The sequence below is a fragment of the Aptenodytes patagonicus genome, chromosome 21 (genome assembly GCF_965638725.1).
Source record: "Aptenodytes patagonicus chromosome 21, bAptPat1.pri.cur, whole genome shotgun sequence".
NCBI classification, from domain to species: Eukaryota; Metazoa; Chordata; class Aves; order Sphenisciformes; family Spheniscidae; genus Aptenodytes; species Aptenodytes patagonicus.
In genome coordinates, this window is record NC_134969.1 from 2270095 (window position 1) to 2284484 (window position 14390).

Genomic DNA, 14390 nt, shown 5'->3' on the forward strand with positions numbered 1-14390 from the left:
TTTAATTTCAATACTTACCAACTTGGAGCAGAGATCCAATAGCACAAGAAACTGTAGTTTGTGTTCCATGGACTACAATGTCACATGCTGTAAAGAGGTGTAGCACAACTGAAATAAGGATAGATTGGTCAAATCAGTCTCTTTACACAGTTAATACAAGCTGCTGCCTTTTCCTTTTTCTTTGAAGTGATAAATAGTTAATAGGTAATATCAGTTTATAAAGGGTTTCTGGGTTTTGGATGTTTCATCCTGGAAGCGTAATTTACAGGTAGGGAGAAACTTTTCAAAGCAGGGAGGGTTGAGAGGAGCGCATCGATTGTTTTGGGAAAGCCACTGCTGTGCCTCCTTGTTCCTCATGCAGTGCTTCACCTGCTCGTATTAATTTGAGCTGCTGTTCAGAGCTGCAGCCTGATGCCATTCCTTTGCGGGAATGGCAGAGGAGGCTCTGCATGGTCCTGGGAGCCCAGGCGAGGCACAGGCTTTCTTCTGGCACTCCCCAGGAAGATGAGAAACAATGGAAACAAATCAATTGCCCTTAGTGTTTTCTGCTGCTTAAAGAATTCATTAAAGTTGCAGAAACCAAAGTCGTGCAGACAGGACCATATCTGGTTGGTAAAATACAAAAAGGCAAGTAGATTCACTGGCACGGGCGGTTTCTTTTGTCCAGCAAACAGCTCCCGAGGCTGGCTGCGTAGGCTAATGCAGCAGCACACATCTGCTTAACCAAGTATAGCAATGGGAGTTGCTGGTGTGTGAGTTTTAATGCCAGCTCAGTCACTGGTATTCCTGCCTAACGAGTCACACAGCGCTGCATCTGACAAGTACACATAAAACTCTCGCTTACTTAAAGCACGGCCCATGTTAGAAACATGTTGCTAAATTGGAGAATTCACCTCCCTGACTCACGTTGCCTTTGTGCGCAAAGGGGACGATCTCATCATTGCACATTCCCCAGCATGGGTGAGAGAAGGATTGAAGATTAATTAATTAAAATGCCTGTAAAATACTTTGAAGATATGTTATGGGCGTGAGCTGAAGCCTGCTGAAGTCAGTGGTAATCTTTTTATTGACTTGAGTGGTCTTTGGATCAGGTCCTGTTATATGAAGCTTTTAATATGAGCGATGGGAAAACCACTGAGCTGAATTTAGAACTCATTTGCAAGTCATCTGTTCTATATTTGGAAAAGAACTGTGAGCCAGATTCACTGAGCTACATAATCCCCTCGAAGTTTGCTCAGAAACCTACATAAACAGTGTTAAGGGCATAGTGCTCTTCAGTTGACAGCTTGGAGTTATTTCCTATACAGAGGGTGACATCAAACCTATTGGGGGGATATTCAGGGTATATAGGGTTTTGCTGGTCCCCAGTGCCATGGGAATTAATTTTCAACCACAGTGGAAAAATAAATCACTTGGGAACTGAGAAATGCATGTGATAATTGGTGAATTTGCATCAAAACTATTTCTGAACCTTTTTGACATAATGGATGTTACCGGTTGCTATTTCTCCAGGGGTTATTCTCACCTGAGCCTAGCTAGCCAAATAAAGCTCTGTCCAAGCTTCTTGTGTCATCGGTGGAGAGAGATGGGCCTCTCCAGGGGATGATGATTCATCCCAAATGAAGACAGATGCTTGAGACTGGGGAGAAGGGGGAGGGAAATGAGTAATGCGTGCTTGTAAAGCATTTGAATATAACTGCAAGAGGTGATGTTCTCCATGGAGAGAATGACTGTGTTTTTTTCCTATGAATGTGACTGCACTTCAAATCACTTTGCAGTACGAAGCCTTAGAATCAGGTGTCATATTCCAGCCTGTTTCCTTGATTTTGCTAATTGCTTCCTGTCACTTCAGTAACTTAAAATTGAGGTTTTGTGTCATCCAGGTATTTGTGTGTGCTGGTAGGTCTCTTGTTGTTTAATGAATCATTAAATAATTTTCAGCTTTCAGACCAAAAAGAAAATAGGAAAATGGATAAATAAACACTGTATTCGGCATCCTGTTCCTGTGCCACAAGGTTGCAGTCTTCAGTATACTAGAATGTAATTAGTTATTTAATTAGGGTCAGACTCCTTAGAATGCAGTTTACTTGAGTGACCGATTTAACTAATGATGTGTGTCATTTTACAGCAGTGTGTTCTTTATATTAATTACATTATTCCATCATTACGTGGTTTAATAAGAATCCGCACAGGTTAGTATTTTGGTACTACTACTAAAATTAATGGTTCCAAATTTCTGTCAAGTATCACACGGGCTCCTGTTTCACGATCCTGGGGCTTTTGGTTAACACCCTATTTTCAGAATGGCAGGGCTAAAATATCTAATTTGCTTTTCTATGCATTTGAAAAGTATTAATTGCATTTATATGTAGAAGACGGTAGCACACAACAGTTCAGTCTGAACTATATATACACCCACTTTTTTTTTGTTTTTTAAAGAACACTCAAGGCATTTGATGTCTGACTAACCAGTGTTTTCTTAAGGGGTTGAAGTTGGGTAACTTTTGACAGAAAAAATGTTGTCAGCTTCCTAGAGAGTCCACACAAGCCTTGAAGAGGCTGTAGAGACATGCTCACATTTAACATAACACAGTTCACTATTGCTTTTGGTTTTAACTTTGGGACTTTTATGCCCCTGTGATTGCACACATGCTCAAGTGTTTGCAGGAGATGCGGCTTTTATAATAGGCAAGAAATTACAAGGCAAAGATTTTAGTTTTCCTGTGCCTTGCTCCCTTGCCCCAAGTCAAGAGGTGTAAGGTGGTATCACAGGTCTGTGGTCCTTGGCACATGTGTAGGTCCTTCTTGTTAATTACTTTTGATAACTACTTCTGTGTTGTGTGAAACAGCAAAAGTAGAGTGAAACTAAATTTAGTAATTTAGTCTTTTAAAAATTAGGAAATTTTAATATATTTACAGGCACATGTACAAAGATCTGAATGCATTCAAGTGTTTACGTGCTTTCCTGAATCCGGTCAATTAAAAAGCTCCAAGAAACAAAGTTCCCGTTGATTTTTTTTCTGGTGTTGTGGATGTAAAGCATTTCTGTAAATTAAGCTCTCTTCCTTTTCTGTTTGCTTGCGCTGTTGGAGGCTGGATTAAGACCTTCGTCCCCTAAGTCACATTGTAATTTTCAGTTAATTGAGAATAACAGATTTCAAAAGCAGCCAAGAGACTTGGAACACAAACCTCTCGACTTCCGTGGGACCTCTGCTCCTAAATGATGGGTAGAGGCTACATAAATCGAGTGGGGGTAGAAGGTTAGGATAGAGCAGGAGAGGAAACACAGGAAACAAACAGCTGTGGACAGATACTGTGATGATTGTGTTTGCAGACAGCTTGAGACAATTTCCTTGAGCTACCCCAGTGGTAATTCACATAAACCCTTTCTTGGTCTGACAGAAGCTTCTGAAAACCAGGGGAACTTTCTGAGCAACACAGCAAAAGAAAGACTCTCTGCTTGCACCGTATGTAACAAACTCGCTGCCTATATGCATATTCAAATCCATCACCTTAATCTCAGGGTTGTGAAAGAAATAGTTAGCAGTACCTGGTGGAAAAAAAAGCATGCCGAAATCCCAACACACATCTTTATTAATAAATTCATCTAGAAAATCAACAGATAAAGCAAGAAAAATCTGAGAGGTAATTTCAGTAAGAGCTCAGTCTGTCTGGACGGAATTGCTACAGTGCTATAAAAAGCCAGGACAGTCATCTTTGGTGATGTCCTGAAGATATTAATGCTCTTATAAATTGCTCCTTGATAGACAAACAGATAAATAAACAAGACGAGGACCTGCTGGCTGCCTTGGCAGTTGATTCATATTAACATGCTGCATCTTTGCCAGGTTATCAAACTCACCTTTGAAGAATTTGAACTAGAAAGAGGATATGACACTCTGACAGTGGGTGATGGAGGACAAGTCGGAGACCAGAAAACTGTGCTTTACGTGTAAGTAGCATGTCCTTTGTCCCTGTGAGAAATCCACACCTAAGCTTTGCCTTACAAGATGTAGCTGATGTGTTTGGATGAAGGAGTCCCAGCCTGCTTGCTGTACCTCACTGGATGGTTTATGCTGTTTGTCATTTTTGGTGGAGCTGACTATTCTGGGTGTTTTGTTCTTTCATCACATTTTTTAGGCTTCAGCTGACAGAAAGGCTGTTACCTCTTTGCTTCGCTTCTCTTGAACTGCCTTTGCCAGGGCCCCTTAGAGACTGAGGCTGTCCAGGGAGCTGAGTGAACAGGGTTAAAGTTTGGATACCAGAGTAAATGCAAATCAAGCAGAAACTGAGAACTGTTTGGAGATCTCTCTCCTGTGTTGTCCTTCTTGTGCCGTCATTTTTAACAGTGCAAAGTGGCTGTAAATCCATTATCTTTGAGTGACATCCTGAGCATTTTACACCGAGAATATATTTGTGTAAACGATGACACATGCTTCTTCAAGGCTGAGAATTGGTCCCCCTCAATTTATACCCTTTAGTTTGCAAATATGATGTTCTATGGAGGTTTCTTCAGTAGAGGAAACATTGTAGATAGTCCTACTTTCCTTCCAGGCCTTCTGATATTAGTGTTTCCCATCTAAATAAGTTTTTTGGGGGGTTTTGGTTGTTTGGGGTTGTTGTTTTTGTTTGGGGTTGGTTTTTGGGTTTGTTTTTTTCTTTTTCCATTTTAATTATGAAGAAAGGACATTGGACCAGTACAGGGCCAGTCCAGCCGTGCTGAAGGAAGAGATGAAATCTCTGGTGCTGCCAGTTTTTAGAATAAAGAATTGCTGTGTTGCCAGTCTATTGTTTTCAGAAGATTGGACGACCAAGTGCTTTATGTACAGTGCAGCTAATACAGGGAATAAAAGGGAAATGGGCTCTGTGTTGGCATTTGCCATCTCCTGCTCAGTCCTCAATAACTAGAGATGGTTTTGGTTTCAGTTGGAAGGAACGTGTCAATCAGAATGATACGAAGGAACGTGTGGGGTTAGTAGATCGAGGGCAAGGGTTTTCCCTGACCCATGTGTTTTACAGCATGTAAGCATCAATTTCTGGTGTCTGCTACTTTTTAGGCAGTTTTGAGGTTGGTGAGAGCTCTTGGCTGCTCCGAAGAAAGCGTGTGCTGGGACCTCAGAGTCATGATGGAAGGTGGCAGTCAGTGTGCATGCCACAGGGAGTGCACACCACAGGGAGGTTTTTCCCCCTTTAAACTTTCATGTCTCCGAATTTTAGTTTTATGTACACGGTGTGCGCTCCACTCTGAATCTGCATCATGCTAAGGAAGTGGTTTTAGTGGAAGTGAATCCCTGTGTAGCATTAGGGGTAAGTCGTCAGGATCTTTTACAATAGCCTCTAGAAAATGCCACAGTTGAAAAAGAGTGAGCCTTGACCGTCTTTCAGAAGGCTGTTTATTCTCATTAACCTGCTGATGTTAATGGTTTATGTTTGCCCTTCCTCCAGTAAAGTGCCTCTGTTCCTTTTCTGAAGGGTCAGTGAGAAATCAAGTTGTGTATCATTCAAATGTAATTGTGATAACTGTGTGTCATTCAAATCCACTTCACTGAAGAAACAATGATTCTGCTATAGCTTCTCTGAATCATAAAAATAAAATACTGTGTAGCTTTATAGAAATCCAAAATTTAAAAACTGATGGAGACCTCAGGGTGCTATTCATTTGAGTACTTCAGGAAATCTATCTCGCTCTCAGCATGTCTGTTCTGAGCAATGTAATTCAGTACTGCAAGCGCAAAGTTACCTGCTACAGCCATGCCACAGTGCGCATAATAGCGGGGAGAGTCTAAAAGCAGAGCAAATCGTGAGTCGTGCTGTGCTAATGCAAAGGTGTGCTGCTTGCCTGAACTTCCTGACTTCGGGTCAGCTTTGAGCACCTACAGGTATTTTGCTCCATATTCTAGAGCTCAGACATGCCCCATGACTGTGTTCAGGTCCTGACCACTTCTGAAAGCGTGGCTTCTTGCCGTGTTGGGGGTAACTTCTGAAGATGTAAGCCAGTGGTGTTTGTCAAAGTCTCAAATGTCTTGAGGGCACTTGCAAGGCCAGGTACTGGAGCAGAAGCAGGGAAAAGTCACCGTGTCTTTCAGAAGGAATATCTGAAGTGATGAACTGGGTGTTGGAACCAGGGCCACCAGCATCCCACTTTAGTGTCTTAACTTGAAAGACTCCCTTCTTTTCTATCTAATCAAAAATGTATAGGAGCAAACAGCCCTCCAAAAGCTACTCTAGCAAAGCTGTTGTACTCTTTCCAACTGGTAGTGTGTTTCATATTGTGTTTTTTAATTCCTCCTCTTCGTTTGTTTTTCCACATGAATCAGCCTCCCGCTCCATTTTCACTTATCTTAAGGTTTGCTGGTCTTTCCGAACTCTGTTTCTCTGAGGTTCATTTTCCTATACGTTTCTTTTCAGAACATGAACACCGGTGATACTTAGGTCAGGAACTCTAACCTGCAATGTATATAAATGTAAAGTCTGATTATTGCAAAAGTGTTTGTAATTAAAGCGTCACAGAACATTTCACAGCTGATTGGTCAAAATGTGCAAATTACTGCTAGGGGAGTAGTTTATAATAACATGCTGAAATGATTTCTCATTCCATCCCTTTTTGTCTGCCTAAAGCCCATGAAGATTTTCTTAGATTTGATTTTAATCGTTCCATGTTTTCTCACTCTGTATTAGCTACTCAACACCTTGCTAATGCAAACTTGGAATATCTGAGACTGTCTGCACAAGGTGTAGTGTGTGGTATCTTCTCCCAGTGCAGAACTTTTAATTAAATTGCTGATGCTAATCCTAACAGGGAAATTTATTGTTATTTTTAATCTGGGAGGATAAGTTAAAAACGTCAGAGGTGTGAAGGCCACAGAAATACTCCATTTGTAACCAATGTGGTTGAAAGTCCATGGACAACTTTTCTCAGCAGTTGCTGTCCTCTTACCTACTGTCAGTTGAATTCATGTATCAGGTTGGATATCCATTGCATACAAGCTGTAGGGTTTTTTTGAGGAATCAGCATGCAGAAACCTAACCCTGTCAAAGATAGGTGTTCCAATTTTCTTACTACTCTTCATTTATTCTTGGCTATTCAAGAGGAACTCAGTCCTGCAGCCTTTCAAATCAAGAAATACATTTGAATCAACTTGCATAGCAGCAGACGTTATCCCAAACTGAGGTGTGAAGGACCATTTGTTTCCAGTCTCACTCACATCCCCATAAAATGCATCTCGGAGAACATAACAGATTGTTAGGCTGAGCTTTCTGACTTGCAGAGAGGATATTATTCCCTAAAGTAAAAAGCACCCAAATCAATCATTCAGTTTGTTAAAGTGGAGTGGGAAAGCATGCAAAAACCTTTGAAGCGCCTTTTTCTGAAGGTTTTTCTCTTGGTATGTTCCTCATTCCTGCCTGTCTGCTGCTTAAATAACTCGAGAAGAATCAACAATAGCACTTCTTCTGCACTCCCCATCAAACACTCTGGATGCAGAACAGTCATTAAAACAGAATTACTTCTTAATTTACCAGCACCCTGGGATCAATGAAATTTCTGATGCAGGTCAAAGCCGTAACAGAGCAAAGGTTGGGGCAGAACTGGGAGAGCTTTGATGGGCTTGGGAGGCATGAGTGTGATTTCAGGGAAAAACACACTCCAGATTCCACGGCCAAAGCCTGCGCGGTGACTGGTTTCAGGTGTTACAGTAGTCCCTGGCGTGTATGTGACTGGTGAACGTTTCTGGGATGGGGAGGAGAGTTATGTGTGCGGCAAGGTTGGTCCCATTTATGTTAGATACCTGTAAGGCTGTTGGAAAGAATCTGGCACTCAGCAGGTAGCCAGTGTTAAGAATGTCAAGCAAGTAAAGTAGCACAACCCTTCAAGCAGTCATTTGGCTTCACTCTAAACAAACGGTGATCGGCAGATCAGCCATACTGTCTCCGATTGCCCAGGAAACTGGGAATTGCAACAATTATGTCTGGAGGTTGCAAGTTATGTTTATTCACAGGATGCTGTCAACACACAGCTGCTGGGTCTGTTGCCTTGCAGTATTGGTTTGCAATAATTCTGCCTTGGGAGCTCGGGGATCAATTTTATCAAGAAGTCTTTCAGGTGCTGCTATTGTACTTGAGAACGGTGCCAGACAGAAGTCATATCTGTATATATGTAAGTATTTAGGTTTAAGCAAACACCACAGAAAAAAAAAATACCTATCCACTTGCAGTAGTTGCACTTAAGGTAATTTATAAACTTATCACAGATGATACCTTAGCAGAAATAGTATAACAACATTAAACACTGCTGCTAAGACAGGCAACATAACACTCATACTCCTGTAGTAATGATCCCTTCCCACGCACTGTTACTCTGTTTTCAGAAGCAGAGGGAAGGGAAGGAGCTGTGCTCCAAGCGGGCATTTGTGTGTAAGTGCCTGCACTGGTGCTTGTGTGGGTGGGAGATAAAACTCTGAAGCTGTGTTGAACCACAATGAGGTGATTAATCCCAAAGGCTGAATGAGCCCCACATGGCTCATTAATATGGATATATTGGTGACATTTTTCTAAATCTCTTTAGCTCTCCTAGGAGTGTCCTTGAAGGGTAGGCAATGTCCTGATCGTCCTGTACTGCCTGGGTTAGTAGCACTTCTCAAGGGCTCACAGGGCATTCAGCAGACTTGAGGCTTGTGCCTTGTCTTCAGGGGTTTTTTGAGATCCTTGTGGAAACTTCTCTGTCAGGATAGAAACGTAGCAGAGAATGTGTTGAAAGCAAATTTTTGCAATACTAGAAAATACCTCTAAAGTATTTAGACCTCAGTCATCGGTATGGGTTCTGGGAATTTTATGTTTGCTTATGTTTTGCTTCAGTGAGAAAGGAAATGGCTACTATTAATGCTGGATAATATATTATAATAATGGTACTAAATTTTAATTATTATAGTGGTGATGATGATAACTCGCAGGCCCTCAACTATGATAAAAGACTCACAGTTTAGGTAGTATGTGGAAACATGCCAAGAGGCTCATTGGTCTTGAAAATCTATCAGGTATTTGGACAGTGTTCTGTTTTGGGGTTATTCTTAATTGTGTTGGCATCGCTCTTGTTATTTTCTGCTCCTACAGAGGTATATGTGGCCTTTATTTTGGTGGGGAAAAAAGTTTGGGAAGACATACAGGCTGTTTACTTGTTCTTATTTATTTTTACAGCTTGACAGGCACCACAGTCCCTGATCTCATTGTTAGCACACACCACCAGATGTGGCTCCTCTTCCAGACAGACAGTGTCAGCAACTTGCTGGGGTTCAAAGCAACATATGAAGGTAATCTAAGCATCTCTCAGAATTTACCTGTTTTAAAAGGATCAGGGATGAGATGGGTACAGTTGTTTGGGAGAAAAGAGAGAAAGAAGCTTCTCTAAATATATTGAAGCTCTGCAGATTTTTTTCTTAAAACTGAAGCTTTGCTCCAATAAGAACAGCTTTTATGATTTCTTTTCCATGAAAGCAGACTGGGTGGGTAATGTTTCATTGCTGTTTCATTGCCATTTCATCTGCTTTGTTGGAAAAGAGTTGGTGAATTTCAGCTGATGGCGCAACAGACTATGTCTGCGGGAGAAAATGAGATCAAGTAATCAATGGTTCCAGTAGATGAGTGGTATCAACTACTTTAAACTTTGACTAGTCTGGAGTATTATGAATGAAATTAAAGTTAATGCTGGGATTTTTCAAAAGAAACTCATGAAATGCGTTAGGATGTTGTCATGGTTTAACATCAGCCGGCGACTAAGCCCCACCCAGCTGCTCGCTCACTCCCCCCACAATGGGATGGGGGAGAGAATCAGAAGAGTAAAAGTGAGAAAACTCATGGGTTGAGATAAAGGGCAGTTTAATAGGTAAAGCAAAAGCCACACACGCAAGCAAAGCAAGGAATTCATTCACTCCTTCCCATGGGCAGGCAGGTGTTCAGCCACCTCCAGGAAAGCAGGGCTCCATCATGCGTAACGGTGACTTGGGAAGACAAACGCCATCGCTCCAAATGTCCCCCCTTCCTTCTTCCCCCAGCGTTATATGCTGAGCATGACTTCGTACGGTGTGGGATGTCCCTTTGGTCAGTTGGGGTCAGCTGTCCCGGCCGTGTCCCCTCCCAGCTTCTTGTGCCCCCCCAGCCTGCTGCTGGTGGGGTGAGAGGCAGAAAAGGCCTTGACTGTGTGTCAGCACTGCTCAGCAGTAATGAAAACATCCCTGTGTTATCAACACTGTTTCCAGCACAAACCCAAAACACAGCCCCGTACTAGCTACTGGGAAGAAAATTAACTCTACCCCAGCCAAAACCAGCACAGGTATGAATGCTGAACTCTGTTATAAGCTTCTGTGTTTAGGTATCTGCAAAGTTAGGGAAAGTGTGATGGAAAGGTATTCCTTCTAACTCATGTAAGTGACTGGTGATTCCAGCTGAAGCTTTTCTTAGATTCCTGGTTTGAGTTGTTTTTAAGATTTTTCTAGAAATCTCCATCTCGTATCTCCACATTTGGTGTGAGCACCTAGGGTCCTTAGCTTCTTCTACAAGTGCTGCTCTGAAGAACGTGCTCTCCGTCCTCCATCCGATAGCCTCGCGCCTGCAGAGGGGGAGCTTGTTTCTGTGATGCAGCTGCCAGCACAGACACACAAGAACACTTCCACTTAGATGTCTGCTTCTTTTTGGTTTCGTTGTCATCTTGAATCTCTTTTCAAGGCGCTTGAATGCCTTTCAGTTTTCTCTGACCTGCTGACACCAGGGATGGCTGTCTCTTTTGGCTCTGATGCCTAAAAGTAGGCACACAAATCTTCATCTAGACATGAGGGTTAATCCTTGAAAGGTCTGAGTATCAGCAGTAACATTTAAATCAAACTGTTTCTTTCGCCCTAAACACACATTAGTGTTCATTTGTTTTTAAAAGTGTTTCCCTGGGACTTACCATGTTTCAGGGAAGTGTCATACTGTGTTCAGGCCAGGACCTGCCCATAGTAGTGCTGCTGATTGATGCTAAAGTAACAGCAGTTAGGAGCCTGAAGGGACCTGACCTACCAGAAAACCTAGCTGGACTAAATGCTAGCGTGTCCAGGCAGGCTGAGCAGTACCTTGAAGCAGTGACTGGGTCGTGATGCTGGAGTATTTCTGGGATTGCAGGACCAGGTCAGCAGAAAAGTCATAGAGAGACATAGATAAGAGATAACGGAATTGAAAGAAGGAAAAGGCAAATCCAGCCTGACTGTCTAGGGAGCATCGTAGTGGTACTATTTCAGTCTTACTGGCTGTGACTGTACCAGCCTGAAAGCTTGCTCTCTGCGGTAGCTGCGATGCCTGTCTCCTGCCACATTTGTCAGTGGTTGATTCTTGGCAGGCTGGCAGAGCATGCTGCTGCACCCCTACCTGCCAGCTGCGGATGGGCGAAAGCATTCTCTGGCTCTGCTTTGAGATCCTGTCTGGTTTGTTAATCTCATCCAACAGGCAATGTGGACATATTCTTTCAGTCTCTTGATACATCTTATGTTTACCCTATAGCATAGCACATAAAGTTGCAAAGCATGTGATATAGGGACTTCCTTACGCTGGTGTTCATCTTCTGTGAACTTTGGGTCTGTAAGGAGCTTGACTTTCTCCTCCTCTGACTTGCTTCGATGTTATTGGTAGCTTGATCTATAGTAAGGCTGAGCTGCTCTTGCTCCCTGTGACCTCACCAGTCGGTTTGGGCATCACCATTATCATTCATGCTTTGGAGTCCTGTTGTATGGAGCTTCCAGTGCCAAATGTGCTTTTCCCTTCCCTACTCGTTAACTTTACCTGCACAGCTGCTGCCTATTTTGTGATACTCTTCTATCTCCATAACCTCCTAGAGAAGGAAAAAAAAGGGAAAAGGGAGTGTTCTGGCTCTGCTGTCCCCTGATGAGCCTTAAAGGAGGGACCTTTCCCTGGGGAGTGTCTGTCCTTTGCATGTATTAGAAGTAGAGGCTGCTCTGCCTATCATTCAAATCTTTTCTGTTTTTCTAGGCATCTTTGCAGTTTTTGTAGACCAGCTTCATGACTTTGCAAAATGGATTTGTGCATGAACAAAGAAATACACTCCGTGCCTAAGGTCCATGCTGGCGCTATCCTGAGGTTAAGCTAATCTCTAATCAGCCGGGTCTGTAAAACCCTTAGTTTTTGCAAATGCTTTGAGTTACAAAGCAAGAGACATTTAAGAAAGAGGCAATTAGCACTTGCCAAATACATTATAAAATTATATGCAACTTACTAACAAGTTTCAGTGTCAGTTTTATGGCCATGCTTCTTCCTAATTGCGAGAGGAAAATTACAGCTAATGGAGGTATATAAAGTCAAGACCAAAAATCTACCTAATAGAAGGGCAGAGTATTGCTTATAGAGTATGTTTAAATAGCCATCTATCCTAAAACTTGTGTTAGTGTACATTTTATGTGTAATGCAATCATAAAGCCTGTTGCTAGTGCTGAAATAGTTACACCTAAGATGTATTGATACACAGATTGAAGGACCTGTTGGAAGGAACATGCTGAGGAGGGCAATATGCCATCAAATTTTTAATGTCGGGTTCCTGAGGAGCGGGAGGCAATCAGGTCCTTTTGCTTCACTTGTGAGTGAAGTGAAAGTGTTTGCACCAGGAAGAGTATACAAAACACAAGGTATCTGGATTCAGGTTTTTCCAAATCTGCACTGCAAGATTGGATGCGTTTGGAACAAATGCTCAGCGGGTGTAAATCGGTGTGACAGCATTGATTTTCAATTAAGCTGTGTCAGTCTTTACCAGCTGAGGATCTGGCTCATTAATGTTCATGAAGATTACCTCTAAATCTCCAATGTCTCAACTGCAGCCACTTTTATCCCTTTAAACAGACTTTCTCTCATAATAGTGAACAGGTTTTTTTGGACTTCCAGCGCTTGTCAGAAGAAATTTGTATTAAGCTCCACTTCGCTGGAAAAGTCTTTACTTTTGTACAACGATAGCAAGCTGATTGATACTGCAATTTAGTGCTTGACTTGTGAGAGGGCTTACAGCCTTCTGGGGTCCTGGGTCTTATCTCCTCCCTTCTTTCCTTTTATCTCAGATGACTTGTTCCGAGAATACCTTCCCCTTAGAGCTGATGCCTTCCACAGCCATCAGAATGGTTCTTTGAAAGTTCCCAGGTCAACCCCTTGTAATGGTTGGGAATAAATAATTCCTTCAGGTAACACTTTCAAAAGCTCTTGAGAAATTTAGGGTTAATTAAAGAGGATTCAGACTCCCATAATCTCATCCACAATCCTTCTGCAGCTATGTTCCCCATCGGTGGACTGAAGATGCTTGGTCTCCCTCACAGGGGAAAAACATGTTTCTGTTACTGATGAGCTTGAGGTTACAAGCAATAGTATAAAAGTAAATCATTAGTATAAAATTCTGTGGTAAGAGACAGAAATATTAAAACATGAAAAAATAGAACAAAGCTGGATGTTAATTTAGTCTTACATGTGTATTTATATATTTTTATTATGAAGTAATAATTTAAAATTAAAACTAGATTTATAGACACACACTAATCTAGTTTGGATTTCTGTTGGAATTGGGTTAGTTTGGGTAGAGCTGACTAAGGTCTGTGGTCTGAACTACCAGCGTGCTGCAGGCAGGGGATGATTAAACAATGTCTATTGTTGAAATGCTGACTAAGTGTTTGGCTCTGGAGAGCTTAGCTTTAGAGCTGAAATTTAGCCCCGGGGTGCTAAGAGGCTTAGGAGCTCTGCAGAGCTGGAGCCTGAAGATTTCCTCTGCTGACCTTTCTGGTTTTAATCAAACCGGTGCTGCCCAAGGTGTTTGGTCGGATGAGCTTGCTGGGTTTCCACATCTGTTTTTACCTATATGTTGTATGTAAATATAGAACTCTCCATATAGATGCCTGCATGCAAGCTGCACGTAACGGTGTTTGTATGCATGTATATATGTCAAATTGAGAACAAACAATAATGTATTAAGTAATGATCCTAGGAGACTTGGGGAAAAAATACACCTATCTGAAACTAGTTCTGATGCTGCTGTCGTTCAGAGTTAGCTTTCGAAGCTCCCTGGCGTGGAGCAGTGTCTTTGATTTTTTTTTTTGTCTAGTGAAATGCTCTCAGTTTCACTGACAAGCCCAGATAACATGCAGGTAGTTTTCATTGATTATGTGTGTGTGTTTTTTTTTTTTTAGGTTCTACGTTACCTAACCCCCCAATATTGTTGATGGTGGAAGTCTGTCAGAAAACTTAGTGTTTATATCTTTCCTACTCTGCTTTTCCATTAAATGTTATTGACTCGTGTCATAAAACACTAGTGCTGAAATACTGCTGAACCAACAGACATGAAGGCTCTTAGTTTGATGTGTTGACCTGAACTGCTCTCA

General features: G+C 41.9%; 1 protein-coding gene across 1 annotated transcript in view; it reads left to right on the forward strand.

Moving 5' to 3' along the window:
- CSMD2 (CUB and Sushi multiple domains 2) overlaps positions 1–14390 on the forward strand; it is a 309987-nt gene that overhangs the window by 159747 nt on the left and 135850 nt on the right. Inside the window, exons 11-12 of the mRNA XM_076357104.1 lie at positions 3849–3952; positions 9193–9305. Coding sequence (XP_076213219.1) covers positions 3849–3952; positions 9193–9305 — 217 coding nt within the window. The remainder of the gene's footprint in view (positions 1–3848; positions 3953–9192; positions 9306–14390) is intronic.